This window comes from Taurulus bubalis, assembly GCF_910589615.1.
Source record: "Taurulus bubalis genome assembly, chromosome: 6".
NCBI lineage: Eukaryota > Metazoa > Chordata > Actinopteri > Perciformes > Cottidae > Taurulus > Taurulus bubalis.
In genome coordinates this window covers 14,379,563-14,398,220 of record NC_136594.1, presented here as the reverse complement: position 1 = coordinate 14,398,220, position 18,658 = coordinate 14,379,563, and the positions used below count along the sequence as shown (strand labels likewise).

At 40.5% G+C, this 18,658-nt stretch overlaps 1 protein-coding gene across 1 annotated transcript; it reads left to right on the top strand.

Annotated features, from left to right (window-relative positions):
• Positions 1-1,361: 1,361 nt before the first annotated feature.
• ccdc40 (coiled-coil domain 40 molecular ruler complex subunit) lies at positions 1,362-14,461 on the top strand (the record flags this gene model as incomplete). The annotated part of the gene is made up of 17 exons (XM_079219164.1): positions 1,362-1,491; positions 3,500-3,630; positions 3,904-3,987; positions 4,555-4,774; positions 5,114-5,271; positions 5,370-5,492; positions 7,888-8,009; positions 9,144-9,387; positions 9,502-9,684; positions 10,316-10,561; positions 10,703-10,916; positions 11,162-11,331; positions 11,413-11,504; positions 12,159-12,279; positions 13,498-13,686; positions 13,777-13,935; positions 14,210-14,461. 17 exons carry the CDS (start codon positions 1,362-1,364, stop codon positions 14,459-14,461), a joined length of 2,838 nt encoding a protein of 945 aa, XP_079075290.1.
• Between the last annotated feature and the right edge of the window lie 4,197 nt (positions 14,462-18,658).

Below are 18,658 nucleotides of genomic sequence, written 5' to 3'. Positions count from 1 at the left end.
TGTCAGTGTTACATTATCATGCCGTATTGTATTTTGATCACTACTACATTGATAAAGTGTTATAACAACACATCAAGTATAGTAAAGTATTATAAAAACTGTATTTAGAGTTGCTTGTAATTATCTCTGTAATTTAAAAGTGGTGCACTACTTGAATGTACTTAGTGCGGTAAAGTACAGACAATAAACCTCCCAGTTCTGTCTTAAATGCTTTTTGAGTTTAACACACACTAGCAACCCAATAACGTTACACAAGATTCAAAAGGTTGATACAATACAGACGATGGACCAGACACGCGCACTAGAGGTAACGTTAAAGCACGTGGGACGATAAGCACGCAACTGCTTCTCCTCCTACTCATACGGATGTTTACGGTTGCCGAGCAACGGTTGCCTAGTGCGCTGGTTTATCAGCAAAAGAGTGGTAAGTATTGTCAAAATTAAAGAGAATTATTGTTTCGAGTGTATTCAGATATACGACGCATTTATTGTATTTGTTAAGTAGCTCCGGTTAACCGTTGACTGATGTAAGTTAAGATTAGCTGATGTTTTCCTCAACGTCTGCGCTACTAGCGTTAGCTAACGTGGTTCAGGGTTTAGAGTTAACTAGCTAGAAGACTAATTAGATACAAGCTACCGTCTCGCTAGCATTGGTTCACTTTAATGTGTGCTATTCGTTTTGAGGGTTTGGTATTGTATGTACCACATAACGTCAGCTATGGAATGCGAGTTTTCTACTGTGTGAGAGTGAAACATCGAAAATAAAAAAATAGCACACGTTAATTGACGTAAAACCTAGCTAATTTACGTCAAGTTGTAACATTTAGCGTGTGAGTGAAGAAAAAACATCGAGCACAAAATGTTTAAACGGTCTTCTAAAGTCGCCATCTTCAGACCTCTTCTTCGTCCTCGCAGGTGTTCAGCATGCAGAGCGCTGGGGTTGAGCGAGGCGAGGAGGAGGAGGAAGAAAGCCCAGGCCAAACTGAGACTGGAAGCGAGAAAGCAGCAGAGGACTCTGAGGCGACTGTTCCACCTGCTCCAGAGGTATTTCTGTCAGGAAGAAACAAGAGTCGAGCTGCTTTTTGTTTTAGAGTTTCATTTTGCACTTCTTTCTCCTTTATCAACTTATTGTGGAGACATGGAGGTATTTATTTCATCTTTGGTGTGCACTTCATGCACTTCGTGCAGTCTTCTTTTTGGGTGCATATAATATGAGTTAACAATGAGCTCACGCCTATTATACTGTTGCATGCAGTGTTAATCCTATGGGACAGCAATTGGCAGTTCCTGTAAATTCTAAAATGTGTCCATGTAATGTATGTCTAATACTACTAAATCATCATTGTTACAAGGACCTTTATATGTGCTTTCTGTCTGCGTCCAACTTTGGCTCACAGAATCAGCCGGGACCAGAGCACGATGACCTGTCCCTCCAACTTCACCCTCACCACAGTGGTGCAGATGACGAGTTATCTCCATCCACAAATTCAGGTTAGTCCCTTTACCTGTTTGTAATTTAAAAGAAGATTAATCTGTGGGTCAGAATATGGAGAAAAAACAGAAATGATATTTAAAAGACAGTTGAAGATGGACAAAAAATACTTCCAAGAACATATGTACAAGTTATATATTACTGAGCAATATTTATATATTTTCACATTTACATTTTTCAATTGGTTAAAGTAATAATCTCAAAAGATTATAATTTTCATAAATGTCTGTTAAATCACTATCACTGAATGAGGTAAAACAATGGAGATTGAGCCTGTGGCCCACTGATGAAAGCCCTTGCATTTGCAGTGCAGCATTACAAACTGGATGTCTGTGTTGACATTCAATTGAAAAATCGCAAAAATATGCTGCAATCCATTTAAAATGGATGTCGATAATTCTGGGTCGGTATTCCCTACTTCCAATCTAAATGTGTCCCAGTGCATCTGATCAGGAAAACATGGACTCCTACAGCAAACTGATGTTTCTAAGTCTCTGAGCTTCACAAGAATCTTCAGTGGATCGACATTAATTCCCACAGTGGCAGAAAAAATTCTGAAAATCTTATTGAAGATATTTCAAGGATCAACAGTAATCCGGTTAAAAGAGACTGGAGGAGTAGGCTAATCCTGCAAGCTCACAAAGAAGCTCAAATCAACTGAATGGAAATGATAATGTTTCACAACAGAAACACTACATGAAAAGGTAATTCACTATGTGCGCCACCATGTTACTGTGATGTCAGGTGTGTTTATGTCAGCATTCCGACTTGAATGACCGCTCCATTGCACTTTTCCGTATCAGAGGTTGTTTTTTTTTCAATTACATCAGAGTCCATGTAAAATATGACCGTAGTTTCTGTGACATCGCTACCCCCAGGTTTCTGAGGAGCTGCTGTGACGCTCAAAGTGGGTGACTATAATTAGCAGTATTACAGTAACAAGGGCACAGTGCAACAAGAGATACAAAACAAAGCAAGTATATTACATTCAAGTAAACAGTAAAGTTATAACAAATAAGTAAACAGTAAGAAACAAATTGTCAAATAACATTATACGACAGACAGACTGAATGGTTGAGTTCATTTTATTGTACATATGAAAGAGAAGATATGAAATGTTGATTTTTGCATAGGATATTGTATCGATGTAAATATTGATATTGTACATTCATTAATGAATTCATAATTTGTCATTTGTTGGTATGTGTAGTCTATTTGGAGCAGTGTTAATTGTGCAGTTTGACAGCATGAGGTATCCCTCCTTCATACACTGTGGAGAAAGCTGCCTGTCCAGTGCTATTAGAGTGTCCTGCATGGGATGGAACTTGTTCTCCATCAGGGATGATATCATCTCACGACAGCTCTTTCCTTTTCAACCAGTCTCTCTCCTCGTGTCAGCGGTCGAGATTCTGCTGCCACATCAGAGCACAACATAGAAGATAGCTGAGCCACCACAGAGTCAAAAAAGGTCCTCAGGATTGCTCCCTGCACTCCAAAAGACTCTCCTCAGCTGATGGAATCCGCTCTGTTCTTTTTTGTAGAGTACATTTCTTTTGTCTGTCCAGTCCAGTTTGTTGTTCAGGCAAACACTCAAGTATATTTCATCATCTCAATGATCAATCCCTAGATGTGTATTGAAACTAGTGAGTTATATATAAATTCACCAGTTGTCATAAACTGAGAAATTAGCCAAAACGTTTTTTTGTACCAAGCTGTAAACATGTGTATTACATCTGCTGTAAACGTATGCATTTTAACATAGAGGTGTCTGGAGATTGACTTGCTTTTGGAGCCATCCTCAAGTGGCCATTTGAAGAACAGCAGTTTTTGGTGATTTTACGATGATTTCATTTCTCGGCACCGGAGGTTGGCACTTGGCAGCGACACTGTTTAGATATCTCTGAAGTGAAATGCAAAAACACACCCTTTTATAGGCTAAGGTACCATCAAAGAGATTGAAACAGTGATTAACCTTTAAAGAATGTATTTTCTGTGTTTTAGTGCAAGAAAATGCAACTCAAGCGCCGTTCACACTTCACCTCTCAAACCGTAACATATCAGAAGAAATGGAGGATCAAGAGGCACTGCCGGACGAGGAGGAAGAGGAGGAAGAGTTCATTGTTCTCGACTCTGAACATGTCTGTTGATTCTCCTTCAATATGTATCCAATCACTATTTATTAAATTAATAGATTTTGCCTCAATGCTCCTAAAAGAGAATAGTGGTGCCTCAATGGTGTCTAACCTGTGAGTGAAATCAGTACATTACACACAGCTAGCTTGTGATTTCCAATAAATATACAGTGTACTCACGTATCAGCAGCAGCTTCTAAAGCTATGTTAATGTTGCCCAGAGTTGAATATGCCTAGCCCACTGTCATGTCATTGACGCCATGTTTTATCTTCTGGCAGCCCCTGGTCAGAAGGCAACAAGCTGCTCTGAGCAGCCAGCTCAGCAAGCAGCTGGAAAGGCTCGACCTGGGACTGAAGGAAAAGGTTGGCTATGTTTCTATCAGTATATACTTCCTATCCCCCCAATACATCCGGCCCCCTTGCTCGGACCACACCCATCTTCCAACCCAGCCTTTATTTGGAGGTCAAATACACCCCTGTAATGGTTGTGACTGCTACATGCACCATTGTTACGTTATCGCTGTGACTAAATCTGTCCATAAAAGTATAAACATCTGGCAAAGTACTCAAAACCTCTTCTGTGGTAGATACCGCTACAGTAGGTGTCTTCAGGACTTTTTTGGCCAAGATGACACACCCAAAAAAACAAAACCAACATTGCTGGTATTGAACATGTGGTTCATTTACACAAACAACTTAACATCTATATGATCTCAATATGTCTAGAAGATGGTGCTGTTGACTTGTGTATAAATTAAGTAAAAAAAAAATATATATATCCAGCATAAAAATGACGGACAATAATAGCCTAATGAAATCACCAAATATCGATAAGTGGAGCAAAAATCTTTGTCCAAGAGTGTGTGCATGACTAAGGGAATCAGAGTCAAATAGAAATATACCTGTCTGTGCTTTCTCCCTCTGTTCCAGCTGGCAATGCAGAAGGCAGCTGCCAACGACAAGCAGGAGATAGGTGTTGAGATGTTCAGGGTTCAGGAGCAGCTGGCCCGACTCCAGACCAAACTGGATGACCATCATCATACTAAGGCACAGGCTGAAGCCAAACATCAACAGGTGCAAGATCAGCTGGAGGCAATGAAGAGCCAGTATTCCAGGATTAGCAGCCAAAACAGCAAAGCCAAAGCCAATGGTGAGACTGATGGTCTTAAACTATTAACTATCTTAAATCAAATTAGGTCTAGATTTGAAATTGATATTTTTTTGCAAAAGATTTGTCAGTTCCTAATGCACCAAATTTGTCTTGTCAATTTGGTGCATTAACATCACCGATGCAAAATTGAAGTGACATAATAAAAATAGTAAAATGTACAATAGAAAATATAAAGAAAGAAAATCTGTTTTTTAAAGTGGTAGAGCTGTACAGTTTGTATTGAAAGCAGCCTCTAGTTTGGTTCAACAGCAAGACAGCATCAGTCTCAGTACAGGTCTCCATTGTGTTATAGTTGACTCCTGTGTATCTTCTCCATAGTGTCCCAGTTACAAGCGGAGACGGACAACCTGATGCTGCATCTCACTTTCACACAAGGAGTCAGTGAAGATCTGCGCTCAAATGTCAAAGTCATGAAGAATACCAGATCCAAAGCGGGAGTTGAGAAGAACCAGGCTGAACATCTGAAATTGAAGCAGGTGGGCAGGCTCCTGCATATGTTCCAATGCCTTGACTGTATTAAGCAGTATCATTGATGAAGTTGCTGTTATGATTGAACATACTCCTGTGTCACCAGGATTTCTATGTGGAGTGTCTAACAAAGGACATGGAGAGACTGACACAGCAGATAGCCATGTATGAGGCCCAGGCCAATGCTCAAGCAGAGGAGACACAGGCAGCCAAAGAGGCTCACTCTGAGGTAATCATATTATGTCATAAGGTATACACTACAATGATATGACTGTACTGTGATGAAACACAGCAGTTAATATTGACATTTCTTACCAAATTTATAAAAAATGGTATTTCATGGTTGAAAATGACTCCAAAAGCCATCTACTGTTTTAAATTACTTCTAATCTTGCAAGGCCAATACTGTGATACAGTCGACTGTTTGGGACTAATCTACCACATGAAATATAGGAATGTTAATGCCCTTTAATAAAAAACCCCTCCTTGCCTCTAACCCACAGCATAACCCATAACCTAATGTATGTATACATTACAACCACAGCACAGTCCAAGCCTGTTTGAAAAGATGGTAAAAATAAAGCATCAAAGGTCAAAACAAATACTTGTCCCCCTTTGTATGGATGTCAAAGCTGATAGTAAATGTAGTCCACTGAAGAAATGGATAACGGTAAGTGTTACAGAAGTTGTATGAGGTCATTAGCAGACACATGACAAAACAACCAGATGATATTTTTATTTTAGCTGGGGATTTTAATCAAACAAACCTGAGATCTGTTTTACCAACTCCCAGCATGTCCACATATCCACCAGAGGAGATAATACACTGGACCATGTCTACACAAATATTCCTGGCAGCTACAAAGCGCTTCCCGTCCCCTCTTTGGACAATCGGATCATATTTTCCTGTACCTCCTGCCTACGTAAGCCCATTTAATTAAACGGGCTAAACCATCAGAAAATGTTTTTTAAAGTGTGGCCAAATGAAGCTCAAGCTGCTTTACAAGACTGTTTTGCATGTACAGACTGAACGTTGGTGAGTGTTCCCACCTGCTTCAAGACAGCCACCATCAGTTATGTACCTAAAACGTCTGCAGTATAAATGACGATCGCCCTGTGGCACTCACCCCCATTCTGATGAAGTGCTTTGAGAAACTGGTTCTCCAGCACATCAAACACATCATCCCAGCCAGCCTGGACCCTCACCAGTTTGCATACAGAGCCAACAGATCCACTGCTCTGCACTCAGCCATCACTCGTCTGGAAAATAACACCTACGTCAGAATGCTGATTGTTGATTTCAGCTCAGCCTCCAACACAATCTCCACCATGAAACTGATTGGTAAATTTAGCACTCTGGGCATGAATACCTCATTCTGCAACTGGTCATTAGACTTCCTCACAAACAGACCCCAGGCAGTTCGGATTGGCAGCCAAAGCTCCTCCACTCTAGTGTTGAACACCGGTGCCCCCAGGGTTGTTTGCTCAGCCCCCTCCTGTTCACGCTGTACACCCACGACTGCTCCCCCAAACATGAAGAGAGCTCTCTTGTAAAGCTTGCAGATGAAACTACCATCATCGTCCAGATTACTAACAACGAGACTTCATATAAAGAGTACTGATGCTCAACATCAGTAAAACCAAGGAGCTGATTGTCAATTTTAGGAAAGGGAAGGCAAAGACGCACAACCCTGTCTACATCAATGGAGCTGGGATGGAGCAAGTTAGCAGCTTTAAGTTCCTGGGACTCAGTATCACAAACAACCTGACATGGTCATCACACATCTACATCCTGGTGAAGAAAGCTCTTAAATGTCTGTGTTTCTTAATAAGGAAACTTAAGAAGGCAAAATTCCCAAGTTCTTGTCAGCTTTTACAGAGGAGCAATAGAAAGCATCCGGAGTGCAAACATTACAAACTGGCATGGGATGTGCACGGCCCAGGACAGGAGGGCTCTACAATCCGCCCAAAGCATCATTGGCACCCATCTACTGAGCATCAGTAATATTGGTCAGAACAGGAGCCTGAGAAGAGATAAAGGGACATTAAAAGACAAAACCCACCCCAGCCACAACCTCGGTTGTACTGTCTAAACCAAACTAAAATATGCTGAAATTCTCTGTACGCTGCGATTTCAGTTGATCATTTTCTGTGATCATCACACCTTTCACATTACACATAGTTACTTAATCTGTTATAGCTAAGATGTGTATTTATCAAGGAAAGTGAAAGTTAATCAACATTTCAGTTTCCAGCTCAATGTAAATGTGCCAGAGTTAGCTAGAGAGCTGCTTTTTGTCTGAAGAACCAACAGTGCAGCTATAAAACATTTTAAAAATACAAAATTCCAACAAAGACAACACAGCATCTGTGATTATTATGACAGTGCCTTATTGACCTGATTTGATGGACTCAAGCCTCTTCGTCTCACAAAACGAAATTTAAGCAACAAAAAAACATTTGCAGGGTATATGGTCTCCATATATTAATTCCCTTCAAATGAAAATCTTTTACATTTGTTGAATTAGATAATGTGATATACTATGCATATTTTCATATTGTGAGTGTTGTCGATCTATATAAGTATAGTTACAATATTAGTCACAACTCATGTTTGTGTGCAGGCTGAGATGGAAATGGAGTCTCTGGTGTTGGCGCGTAAACAGCTGCTGCAGCAGTGGAGCAGCAGCCTCATAGGCATGAAGAGACGAGATGAGGCCTTCAGCGCGATGCAAGAGGCCATGCGGTGAGAATGAGGGCAAAGAAAGGCTGAATATGAAAATACTACTGATGTCTGAATGCATTCCAAACATACATGTAAGTAACAACTCCCTGCAGATGACATGCTTTATGGACAGCATCTTGGGGAGGGTGTCAGTCTGCTGCTAAGCATCTGCTTTTCAGGCGAAATCAAGAATATATGCACATGTGTGAAGAAAATAAATCACAATGGGCCTCATGCAGCAAACATTCTCTTGAATTTTCATTGTGTTTTCTCTTAATTTTGGGTGAAGAGAAAATAATTGAAAAGTCACTTACCATCCAAATCGCCTATTACCCAGGTGTGCTGAACGATGAGTCCCACTTGATCGTAACATGGAGGCGTGTGCCTTTATCAGCATAGGTTAGGTAACACCGGCGAAACAAAGGGCAGTGTGAAAATATTCATGCCCATGCCCTAGAATTGGAGAGATTCCACCCAAAGATGGTTGTAAGAAGAAGAAGAAACTCAGCAATAGTTACATTGAGATACTTAAAATATTGCAAACACTTATAGTAAACTTTTTTCTTTTGATTGTCAGTACTGGTGTTACAGGTAAATCAAAAAATATCAAAAAGCAGCCTGTAAACCATTTGGACACAATATCATACAAGGGTTTTTAAGTCGTAATTGAGATCAGTGGACCAATAGTTTCGTATTCTGGAGCCCAAGAATCTAAATTCAATCTCTATAATTGCTTTTCTCTGAATTTGAATATATACTATTGATGTGCTTTTTTATGTTCCTCCTGAATTCTTCTTTTGAGTTCTTCCTAAATTTAAAACTTATGTTTCCTTACGTTGCACAAACAATTTGTAGACTGTGCAAAAACAAGATGTTTTTATTTTATCTCTGTAAGGATGCTCTCATAAACTGTTCTCTCGCCTAAGAGAAGAGCAGAAAATAAGAAAACATTGATGGATTCTAAAAATGAATATGTACGAACAAAATATGATCAATGATACAAACAAAAATAAGAGAACATCTGTTCTCATATCACTTCCTGCATGAAGCTCAATATTTGTAGGACACACAGTATTAACCTGAGATTAAAACGGACAGCATTAAAATGAAAGCATGCATCTATTCATTCCTTACTGCTGCTTTTGTTTCCATCAGCATCGTTGAGCACCAGGTGATTTTGCTGGACAGCGAGATTGAAGGTTTCAAGAGATCCATCACTGAAGAGCAGGAGCGAAATGAGACACTAACTATGCAGCTGAACTGGTCCCAGATGGAGGGTGCCACATCCAAAAAGCTGATCAGTCAGAAGCAGGCCCAGCAAGAGGCTCTGCAGGCCCACTACAGCTGCTGCCTCCGCAGTCTGAGGGAGACGGAGCGCACCCTCGCCAGGCTGTCTAAGGTAGCGAGAGTCTTCTCTTCACCGGATTATTTTCAGAAAGGTGTTTCGTCACAATGTCTTCCTACCTTCTATCTACTTTTCAATTCGGCTCACCATTTATTTTCCTGCATCTAGGACATCAGCAACCACCATGTTGAAGTGAATGATCAGAGGAAACAGTTGGAGAAAGAGAGCGCTTTGCATCTGGAGTTGGAGGAGAAGATCATAACCCACATCCAGCAGGAGCTCACCCACAACAAAGCTGCCAAGTACTCCAAACGGCTCACCTGCAGGATAGCCACACTCAAGAAGCAGAAGGTAAAGATGAGATCCACTGAATTTGATACGTTTATTACTGATGAACAAGATTGGAAGGTGGTAGGGTTAATGATTTCAACTCAGATGTGGACGCTTTCATAAGGATGCCAGCCTTCCTGTAAAGTGCTCTCATATATATCATCTCATATACAGTATATATCCTGTTTATGCGAGATAAAGGATTTTAGAAAATGTTGTGGTGCATGTTGCCTTTTAACGCAGCATATCAAAAAGGCCATGGGAAAGCCATGTAGGAAAGTTGATCATTCAATCCAAAGGTGCAGGTTCACAACACTCTGACAGCAAAGATCTTTCTATCAAAGTCCCTTATAGAGTCTTTCCATATACACATACGCAATTATGTTTTCATTAATAATTTAATATGTAGTATATTTTACATCTTCCTTTTCAAATGGAGCATGTCTTTGATAAAGGATGAGTCCAGCGATTTATTAATGCACTTCTATACAGTTAGAGAACTAAAGTGAATGGCAAAGAAGATGACAAAAATGCAAAAAGTATAATGCGCTCAGGATAGAACAATTCGTTAATAATATTACATTTTATTAAATATGCTAAGAATAAAGATATATAAAGATATTACATTTTTGACCTGCTCATCTTCTTTTAGCTCTCTCAGTTGTGGCAGTTGGAGAATGATGTAGTGACGGTGGAACTGGAGAGCATCGGAGTCAGCCAACATCTGGACAGCCTGACACTCGACCAGGAGGCTCTCAATGAGGAGATTGCAAAGTACAACGAGTTAATGACATCGCACCAGACTAAGATTTCTTCCTTTGGTACACTCATTGGCCAGAAACATGCTACCATCGCCAACTATAACGGAAAGATCTATCAAATAACAGCGAGAACTGGGGTGAGAGGTTTTGAGGGAAGCAGTAATACCTGGTTCTCTGTTGTTTATGTGGAATATAAATTCATCAGAAACTATCTCAACAATCAGATACTGTATGAAAATCACATGCTGCCTTTGTGATTTGTGTGTCTTCATTCCTAGCATGAGGACCTGAGCCCTCTACAAATCCAGATGGAGGCATTAATGACTCAGATCCAGGAGCTGGCAGCAAATATCAAGAGTGACCAGCAGCTTTGGATGAAACGGCAGGGGACTCTAGTCGAACTCACCCAGGAGATAGAGACCAACAGCAGGGACATGCTCAAGCTGCAGATAAAGTACACTGGCATGCAGCAGAAGAAAATATGCTTGGAGAGTATGTCATATATTTAGAAAGAAGCACATACATGAACAAATAGGTACACATGTCCTTATCAGTCAGTCAAAGTCAGTTGTCAGGAAATAATGTAACTATTTGTGAAGTGTTCTGTATATAACAACATCAGACTGACATCTCTAACTAAACTTTTTTTTTTAATAGTAAAACAATACACAGTGTGTGTAACTTTCCCCGTGCACTAGGACGTGAGCTGCTATTAAACCAACTTCAAACCCCACCAGGTCAGATTGAAGTAGAGCACCGTGAGGAGACGGAGCTGGACAAGAACGTGAAGATACTGAGAGGAGACCTGCTGAAGCTCAATACCCTGCTGAGCAAGAACGGAGAGCTCAGCCTGGCGCTACAGCAGAACCATTCAATGATGGAGGCAGAGTTCCTCCACAGACTTAAGGCACGACATTGATTCTTTAATTCGTAATTTTTTTCAATTTGTATTCGTAAATGATAATTAACCATGATATCATGTGTTTAGGAGGCAGAGCGAGAGGCTATCGAGATGCATATGAAACACGAGAACACCCAGGAGGAAAAAGAGAGACTCCTCAATAGTCTGGTGGAGGCTGAGTCAGTCACGTATTAATTTTGTGTTTGTTTGATGAGTTGTTTTATATGTCTGTATGGCAAACAGCTTGATGAATTGCATTCCCCCCTTATTGGATTTAGGCAAGAGAAAAATGATAGTGTATTTTTATGGTTAGCAGCACATTTGTTATTACTGCTTATAAAAACCTCAAGTATTTGAGTATATTCATAAATATTACGACAAATGTTTTCCAATAGTTAATACCTAATATGTATGGGAATGAACTTACTCAGTTAATGACATTTCACATGAGTCTGGTTTTGTAATATTCCACTCTACATTAAAGACATAGTTTGGAGTTTTTTTAAGGAGGGTTGTTTGAGGTAGTTATTCATAGTCAGTGTATTACCTACAGTAGATGGCAGTTTGGAGATGCAGATAAACGTACTGGCACAGGAGCAAGAAAGAAAGAAATGTGCTGATGTGGACGGGGGCACTTCAAAAATCCAAACATGCAAATTGGGTACTGTTTTTTACATGCATCCTTTGTTGTGGGGATTTGTTTTGTCTGTGTGTGTGTGTGTGTGTGTGTGTGTGTGTGTGTGTGTGTGTGTGTGTGTGTGTGTGTGTGTGTGTGTGTGTGTGTGTGTGTGTGTGTGTGTGTGTGCGTGTGTGTGCGTGCGTGCGTGTATCAGGCGCCAGATTATGCTATGGGAGAAGAAGACCCAGCTTATAAAAGAGACCCGTTCAACTGTAGCCTCGGAGGTGGGCCAGGGAGACATTCAGATGATGAAGGCTGAGATACACCGTATGGAGGTAAAGCCATTACACACAATATAAGCACACAAAGTAAACAGAGATATTGAGTTGTCGTCTGCTGCTTGCCTTAGTATACACGCATTGTACGTATATTAGGGCAGTAAAATCTCAGGGCTGGCTTATTGACAGAGGGGGGTGTCTTGACCGAAAGAAAAAGGCTCTATGCTATAGGTGAAGCATTTGCATATTATACCACACATGTATACCTTTCATACACAAAAGACTCAAGCTCCTTAAAAATCTTAGTGTTTTCCCCAATCATGCAGCTTTGCTAGTTAATTAAACAGCAATGGGAACACAGCACACACAGATCAAGTAGCTAAGTTACAGATTGATTACCTGCTGTAGTAATGGCATGCTTTAGATATAAATCAGCATCTCTTTGTTGGGTTTATGAAAGGAAGTGATGAGGAAAGGTATAGCGGAATGTTACCTAAAAAAAAATAAAAATATGTCATGGAAATATCACTAATTCACCTTTTTAGCCTTTGTGGCCGTGGAAGCAGATGATCTGGGTCTTGGGACCAATTGTCCTGTACTAGTGCAGTGCCCTTTTGGGTTGTGGCCATTCGGAAGCAATTCCTTAGCTCCCAGTATTGCTTGTTGCAGCGCTGTCGAGAGGCTCTTTTAGCGTGAGGCTGTTCAGAACCTAAGGCCTTTTCGGACTGGGCCAATTGTTTGGCCCCCAGAAGTGGTCTCATAACTGCTCATTGCTCGTTGACTCTCGGAAAGTTAGGAATAAGTTGGTTGTAATGTTAGTATTCCATTTTAATCTACAGCACGTTTTTTATGTTATAATGCTGACTGTTGAATTAGAGCAAACATATCAGATATGTCAAAATACATTCATCTTTTTATTTCATTCATCACCACTGTTTTTAGGACCTTCCTCATCTTAAAGGTATTACAATGTATTTAAGGTCAAGTCAAAAAGTCAAAGTCAGCTTTATTGTCAATTTGTGTGACAAACATACAGAGGAGTCGAAAAAATGTTTCTCTTCTGTCCAACATATAAGGTAAAACCGCATCCCAAACAATACCATAGTATGTGGTTTGGGTGAAGTCAGCAAAAATGAATGGTTGGCCTCTTAAGTAACTTAAAAGTTAAAATAAATAAGGTATCTTAGCCTTGGTAATGATTTGTATGCTTCTATTCATATGTGTACAGCTTGTTTATACCTGTGGACTCAATTCATTAAACGTGCATGTCTGCAGGTGCGACTCAACCAGCTGATGAAGCAGCAGGAGCGACTGTTGAGGGAGAGTGAAGCAACCGTGGACCGAAGGGAGACCATTGTCCTGCGCAGGGAGGCCATCATCCACAGCTCCAACAGACAAACCATGAAGGGTGAGCTGAACCGTATCACACAGGGCCTGCAGCGCAAGATCCAGGACACACACAAGGTAGGGGACGTGCATTGTTCCATATCTGCAAATACAGTATGCCTAAAGCATGTAGCACAATTATCTCATGCGCAGTATGTACGTCTCTAGCATGTGGTAGAGTGTGAGCAGGTGATCAGGGAGCTACAGAAGAGCCAGGACAGTCTGAGCAACATGCTAGCAGAGCAGAAGCAGCAGCTGATAGAACTCTGCGGCACCAGCTACGTCCTCGATCCCGACTTTGGAAATCTCCATGACACAAAAGACGGGGTAAGGGCACATACTGCACGGTGTACTGCCTTACAACACAGGAATACATGCTACCATGTAAATATACTGTAAATGGGCTTTGACACTGTCTATATATTGTATTATATATATAAGTTTATATAAGTTTAGCTAAGTAATAAACACCTGAAATAACAACTCCTGGGTTTTCCACCTTCTGTGCTCAGTGTTGTAAATGTTCTTACAAGGGAAAGCACAAAAACAAATCCACACTCATTTGTACCCCCCCCCCCCCCCCTCCCCCCCAACCCTCTAGAACCTAGCCCACCTGGTTGCTCTACAGAGTCGCAGCAAGAAGCTGCAGGCGGTGTTTGAGGGCAACTACAAAGCTTTGTCCACCAGTGAATCGGTTGACGCCGCTTTGCAGAGCCAGATGGAGCGCATGCACGCTACCAGCACCATCTTGCACCGCGTGTGTGAGGAGTTCCCTCAACACCAGAGGGCGCTGCACAGGCTGTCGCTAGTGCTGGAAGCACGCACTCAGTCCCCACATCAGGGGAATCCCTGAGAGTGAGGGAAGGACATGGACATGACAGTGAGTATAGGGGAGGAAGTGCAGAGGATGTGAAGGGAGTAAAAGAGAAGAGAGAAAGATTAGATAAGTGGCGACCGGAGCATGGGAGCTCATTTTATTTTACTGATTGCATGCTTTGATTGAAATACAATAATACTTTAGTGTGACACAGTGTTCTAAAATAAAGATTTATGAAACAGTAGTACACATTACTGCTTTTCTCAATCCAGTTTGATTTGTGGTTCATTGGTACTAAATATATTTGAACGATGAAAGGTTAGTAACATATATAACGGTTGTTTCTAGTGACATTGTCCCAACAATTAAGGCAACCAAAGACATCTTCCGTTCTTAATCATTCAGTATAATCATGTTTTTAACTCATCCACCTTTTGTTTGTTCAGTTACTAAAAAGCTATTTATATCTTGTGCCACCTCAATGTGATGATATTTCAGATGCCGTTATTCCCTAACCATTGCCTCATTTGGCAATTTGAAACAGTCTTGAGGTCTGTGAGGTTTCACTTCCTATAAATCCTGAAAGCTTGTAGCCTGCATAATTACATAAACAGCCCTGGCTGCTGAAACAGCACCTTGTAGCTCAAAGATGTGTGATCTCCATCACTTAATTACTTATTTTCTTCTCTTCTCTTCTACTTTCTTCTTAATTCCAAGTAAAGATCCTAATGTGCACAAACATTCAACACAATTACTGAAAATGCACTGTTATGAAACAGATTCTTCATGACATACTTTATACAATTTGTTATGGTCAATAAAAGTACTATTTGCTGCATCCCAATTCAAAACCACACAAATTCTAAGAAGGTCTTGTAATACCCCCGTCTGAAAACATCTGATTTTTAAGTGTGCTGATGGTGATATACACCAATGTCCTAAAGTGCCAAATGCACAAAGGAAATATTACATTCAAACATGAGGGTGGTCGTGTGACATCTCCAGCAAGATCTTACAAACCCCAAAAAATTATAAAATCTTTGGAAATATGTTGTGCTTTCTCTTAAGTTTATTAGTTGTTATTTTTTTTTTAACTATGATGCATTTTGCTAACCAGGATCAACAAGTTGTCTCACCTGACAGTGTTGAAGTGACACCCGTTGAAAAAATGTAATCGAGCTCTTGTATAAGCAACAGCATGTGCATTCTATACATAAAGAACTGGGTGCAGCCTGTCTGCACTGTGTCGAGGCAAGATTATATTTCTCTCTGCCTCAGAAGCGGCTTCTGTGTCATTTTAGATGCCACGGCTCGTGTGTTTATGGTTATTGTTGGAGTAACTGCACCATTTGAAGTCAATTTCAGAACATGCTCAGCAAGGGGATTTTGAGGTATTCTGCATTTCTTCCTTTTGGTCATAGTGTCATAAGCTATTTATGGTGGCCGCTGCAAAGCTTTAATTTATTGTTGGTATACAGAAGCTAGAGCAAACATCTCATGGGCATGCCGCAGATAAAGATTTTGCTCTGAGCAAACAGTAAGCTTAACTTGTAGGGCAATATTATGAATGAGGAAGCAATTCCTTGTGGAATCTCTAATATGTTTTAATTAGTGTTATTCATCTGTGTGGCAATCTATCGTAAAACACAGCACCTGTACAATTAACATGGGTGGAGATGTATCTTCATACTCTGCTATTGAAATAAACGGACCACGCCTGTCCTAGTTGACAGTGGCACTTAAGTTTGTTGACAATAGACCGGCACTGTGTTTGCACATTTCACTCCATGTCTGCATTGTCAATCATTGAAATCAACATTATATGCCACTCTTCCAATAACTGGTCACTTGCCAATCAGCTGCTTTTGCGAAAGGAACTGTCAAGTGAATTCAACACTTACAAATGTGAGGGCAGCGGGTTGCCACTAAGCCTTATCCGTGCAATGCAGTGGAACCGGTTCCTCAGATTGCATGCTCTCTGTGAGCGCCATCTTTTCTTGTGCCTGGTAGGCTTTTCCCCAGCACCTGAGGCACCCTACAGTCACGAGAACTGGCATCGCGGGAGCACAGACCTTGAAGTACGGCCAAACAAGCAGCCAATACAAATACATAACTATCCCTTTCTTACTCATATAACAGATGACGTATGTTGAAAGCAGGAGAACTCCTTAATTGTGAAGTGTCCAGTACAGTGATGCAGCAGCAAAACATTTATTGCACTGCCAGGTTAACAGCCATCACGATCCCATGGGAAGACACACATATATGCAGTATATATAATGACATTTTAATGACATTTTGCATGTCGCACATTTTAAGCTTGTGCCATGTTTGTTTAACACCCTGTTCTCGTTGTATCTTAAGCTTTTTTTTGTCATTTATTGCCATTCCCAACTTTAAACACACTGTGAGTTCAAACAGAAATACTTGGTTAGGTTTGGGAAAATATGATTTGGGTGAGGACGTTTGTTACAGAAATGACCCTTCCATTCACCTTAAGGGTATTTTCTGGATCTTGCTATTGCATCACCTGAGTTCTGGAGCACTTGCTCTCAGTGTTAATTGCAGCGGCATGCATGTGAAAAGCAAAACATTTGCAACATTACTCCAAAAGGACCCAAAAAATAAAAACACTAAATATATATTTTTTTAAACCAAGACCAGAGCAACTGATTGACCAACCAACTCAGAGGGAGCAGCCTTACTATTCTCGTTAATGCAATATCTCAGTAACGCCTAGTTAGTGGTTTGTGGGTCTGAAGGAAGGCAATTAATTTCAAACCCAATGTTTGTGTCAATAAGAGCAGTTAATGTCAATCCAGTTCAGTTCAGTGTATGAAGGTGTTTTTGAGGAAAAAGAAGGAGAAGCCCGGAGAGTTGCAGGAGAGGGAACTTATCTTAACGGCCAAACGAAGGCAAGGAGGCCCACAGTTGCATCCGAGCAAGTCCACCAGCCGGTTCTTGGATCACTTGCTGCTTTGTTTAGTTTTGAATACATCAACTGTTTTCTTTTCGACACACTGAATAATACTTAAATTATCTCCTCCTTTAGCCCATCTTACTCCTCTCTCTGTTCTTCTCCTCTCTTCTGTTCGCTTCTGTTAGTTGATTCTCCCCCAGCTCACAGGTGTTTCTCATTTATCTCCTCTCTTTCTTCACATTCTTTTTCTGTCAGGGTGGAAAAGAACGATTCTTTCCTTTCTCCCTATTCTATTAATCCTCTTTGTTGTTAATAACAATTTGGTGGAACATGCTCTGCATTGCAGCACTGAGCACCAGAGTCATGCTGTTTGTAGGTTTCATACATTTACACATACAGTCTTAATGAGCTCACACATTATTTATTCATTATTCATTCATTATTCACACTTTTGACTATTGCATTTTACTGGCACGTGCATCTTAATCTCCTTTAATAACTTCCTTTGATCTTAAACCACACCATGAGTTGGAAATACAGGAATAGCTCTATGACAGAGAGATTATTTGTGTCCTTTGATTGTTCAAGTTCAAACAAATGCGTTTAAAATGTATTATTTCCTCTCATTTCTATAGTTAAATCATATTATTTTATGTCCATATGTCCTGAGTATCTATTAGATTACGTACATCCTCTAGCACACCTGTGTGCCAGTAACGCTATATAATTTACTGTAGGTTGCCTTAACTGCTTTCATTTGTTTGCATAAACCCTTAACAGTACAGTAAACAGTTGGCGTAAGTTAGCTAACAGTGTGAGAAAGCGTTTGACCTTGCGCTGACAACCCATTCCAGCTACGCCCCCAGCCTTCTTCAACGGAGGACTTTGCACTTCATAGCTCAGTGTTCCTGTCGGCGGTGAGGTATGTGTGTTTACTTTACTGTGATTAGAAATTATTAAGCCAAACTCCCCTCTCATCTAATGTTTCTGTGTTGACGAGAGGCTTTGTTCGTTTTCCCATATGCTATGGCTTGACTGCATTCAACAAACAAATCTGGCTTTGCTCATTGATGAAATGAGGCAGAGGTTTATGATGTGATTAGATATTGAATTAGCTGGTGAAAGCAAACACATCTGAGAAAGACATCAAGAGTGTTAATGGAATAGAGCTATGTTAACTAATGTTTTAGTGTGTAAAAGCCTGTGTTTCAAAATTGGTTTGAACCATTGTGTGTTTGTGCTAACACTAATCGAGTCAGTCCCTTGTTGCGCTGCATCACAGAGGTCTTGTCTGACAGGTTTTCCTACACACA